General features: G+C 51.2%; 1 protein-coding gene across 1 annotated transcript; it reads left to right on the forward strand.

The window, feature by feature from the left end:
• Positions 1-1,416: 1,416 nt before the first annotated feature.
• SLC25A29 (solute carrier family 25 member 29) lies at positions 1,417-2,612 on the forward strand. The gene has a single exon (XM_089668042.1). The coding sequence runs from the start codon at positions 1,470-1,472 to the stop codon at positions 2,178-2,180; it is 711 nt and encodes a 236-aa protein (XP_089524168.1). The 5' UTR covers positions 1,417-1,469; the 3' UTR covers positions 2,181-2,612.
• The last annotated feature ends 578 nt before the right edge of the window (positions 2,613-3,190 follow it).

Consider the following 3,190-nt stretch of genomic DNA (forward strand, 5'->3'; position numbering starts at 1 on the left):
CAGTTCTCAAAACTGAATGTGACTCAGCAGAGATCACAGGGAGGGGCCGACGGTGCGAGGAGGAGGGAGGGGCCGACGGTGCGAGGAGGAGGGAGGGGCCGACGGTGCGAGGAGGAGGGAGGGGCCGACGGTGCGAGGAGGAGGGAGGGGCCGACGGTGCGAGGAGGAGGGAGGGGCCGACGGTGCGAGGAGGAGGGAGGGGCCGACGGTCTAAGTTTCTGACAATATATATATTTTGTTTAGCCAAATTAGTTACCAAACACGGATGTTTAAGCCAATCACAGAGCTGGAATGTTGTTGTTTCGGATGAATAAATCTATTTCCATTGTTATTAAGGTGATGATTATTTTATTCCTTCCGAAGTAACAGAAAAGTTGTCCAAATATGAATGATTAACCTAATAAACTGGGGAGAAAAAAACTATGAAAAGTTGTTATTCTATAAATCTTCATCTACTTGTATATTACAGTTATACCAGAAGAATTAGTCTTTATGTAGAAAACTGGGATTTACATCAAATCCACCCTGATTACCCCCTCGGCCCCCCCCCCCCCGATCAGTAATATCGCCCATCAATAATACCCCCCTATCCATTCACTAGAGAGCGGTGACATCACCGAGAACGCAGCCTATCCATTCACTAGAGAGCGGTGACATCACCGAGAACGCAGCCTATCCATTCACTAGAGAGCGATGACATAACTGAGAACGCAGCCTATCCATTCACTAGAAAGCGGAGACATCACTGAGAACGCAGCCTATCCCTTCACTAGAGAGCGGTGACATCACCGAGAACGCAGCCTATCCCTTCACTAGAGAGCGGTGACATCACCGAGAACGCAGCCTATCCCTTCACTAGAGAGCGGTGACATCACCGAGAACGCAGCCTATCCCTTCACTAGAGAGCGGTGACATCACCGAGAACGCAGCCTATCCATTCACTAGAGAGCGGTGACATCACCGAGAACGCAGCCTATCCATTCACTAGAGAGCGGTGACATCACCGAGAACGCAGCCTATCCCTTCACTAGAGAGCGGTGACATCACCGAGAACGCAGCCTATCCATTCACTAGAGACTCAGATATATTGATGACGTATTGATGAGGACTGGACTTAGTTTTCCTTTTTCTCCATTATCTCACCCGGTGATCCTGCCAGTACACACTTCCTCTCCTAGGGTGACAACCCTGACTGTTCTGTATCTACAGAGGACAGGACTACAGACCCCCCCCCCCTTTCTTTATTATATAATCTAGGAGGAGGTGTTCTGTAGAGTAGAGGTGAAGTGGGCGGAGCTGATACCTGCCAGAGTGCGGTGGGGTGCTCTGGATTTCTGGCAGGATCACCAGCCTTGTCTTACTGACAGATCTAACAGATCCCTCTCCACGATGTTCAGCAGATCAGGTTTAATCTTTTTTTTCGTCTTTCTCTTTAGGCATGGGGGCTGTACAAAGGGGTCGGCTCCCCCATGATGGGCCTCACATTTATCAACGCTCTGGTGTTTGGGGTTCAAGGGAACACACTCCGCTACCTTGGCAAAGACACGCCACTGAACCAGTTCCTGGCCGGGGCGGCGGCCGGGTCCATCCAGTGTGTGATCTGTTGTCCCATGGAACTGGCCAAAACCCGAATGCAGATGCAAGGCACTGGGGTGTACAAGTCCAAATCCAAAACCTACAAGAACTCCTTGGACTGCCTGGTGAAGATCTACCAGAAGGAGGGCCTGAGGGGCATCAACAGAGGGATGGTGACCACCTTTCTCCGGGAGACACCAAGCTTTGGCTTTTACTTCCTGACATACGACTATCTCTCCAGGTACCTCGGCTGTGAGATCAACGACAACCTCATCATCCCCAAGCTGCTGTTCGCGGGTGGCATGTCCGGCATCGTGTCTTGGCTGTCCACCTACCCCATTGATGTCATCAAATCTCGACTTCAAGCCGATGGCTTTGGTGGCGCCAAGCAATATAATGGCATCATGGACTGCATCAGACAGAGCTACAATAGAGAAGGGCTGAGGGTCTTCACGAGGGGTCTGACCTCCACCTTGCTGAGGGCGTTCCCCGTCAATGCTGCTACCTTTGCCACCGTCACTCTCTTCCTCATGTACATGAGGTCAGAGACCCCCACTGCTGACTGCGACGCCGGACCACCATTACAGCAGCCAACCAGCATGTAGACTTCTCAGCCGGCACACCAGCAAATATCCCGTAGACTGATTTTATATGTGAGTTGTATACATTTTATGTACAGAAATGAGATTTATAATTGGTTTCACGTATTTTAGGCTTTTATCTCAGAGAGCGTGGCCTTATCCACACCTACTGACCACGGGTGGCAGTACCGTGGGGCTAGGACCCTGCAGATCCTGAGGGATCCACTGCATGAATGTGAAATATGTAGATCTCTTTTTGGAGATTATAAATATTTGGGAGAGTCGCCAGCACAAGAATGGTGGCTCCCAATGTTCAGCCATTGGTGGAGGGTTCGGTTGTAGGTGGAGGGCTTGTAGGCTGGAAATGTAAAGCTGAAATCCAGACAGACGTAAAAGACACAACTTCACTCCATAGTCATCAATAAATGGATCTTCTGAACGAAGGTTGAACCTGAAGAGGCAGCAGCTGGGATAGTCCTTCATCATGGGGGGAGATCGTGGGTGGGATAGTCCTTCTTAATGGGGGGAGATCGTGGGTGGGATAGTCCTTCATCATGGGGGGAGATTGTGGGTGGGATAGCCCTTCATAATGGGGGGAGATCGTGGGTAGGCTAGTCCTTCATCATGGGGGGGAGATCGTGGGTGGGATAGTCCTTCATCATGGGGGGGAGATTGTGGGTGGGGATAGTCCTTCATAATGGGGGATAGTCCATAATGGAGGGAGATCCTGGGTGGGGATACTCTTTCGTAATGGGGGATCGTGGGTGGGATAGTCCTTCATAATGGGGGGAGATCGTGGGTGGGCTAGTCCTTCATCATGGGGGGGAGATCGTGGGTGGGATAGTCCTTCATCATGGGGGGGAGATCGTGGGTGGGATAGTCCTTCATAATGGGGGGAGATTGTGGGTGGGATAGTCCTTCATAATGGGGGGAGATCGCGGGTGGGAAAGTCCTTCATCATGGGGGGGAGATCGTGGGTGGGATAGTCCTTCATCATGGGGGAAGATCGTGGGTGGGGATAGTCCTTCATAATG

This window comes from Staurois parvus, unplaced genomic scaffold (genome assembly GCF_062004578.1).
Source record: "Staurois parvus isolate SC_StPar_1 unplaced genomic scaffold, SC_StPar_1.0 ptg003764l, whole genome shotgun sequence".
NCBI classification, from domain to species: Eukaryota; Metazoa; Chordata; class Amphibia; order Anura; family Ranidae; genus Staurois; species Staurois parvus.

Bases quoted from the DNA above. Each gene is read 5' to 3' on its own strand.
- SLC25A29 (XM_089668042.1), top strand. From the start codon at position 1,470: ATGATGGGCCTCACATTTATCAACGCTCTGGTGTTTGGGGTTCAAGGG.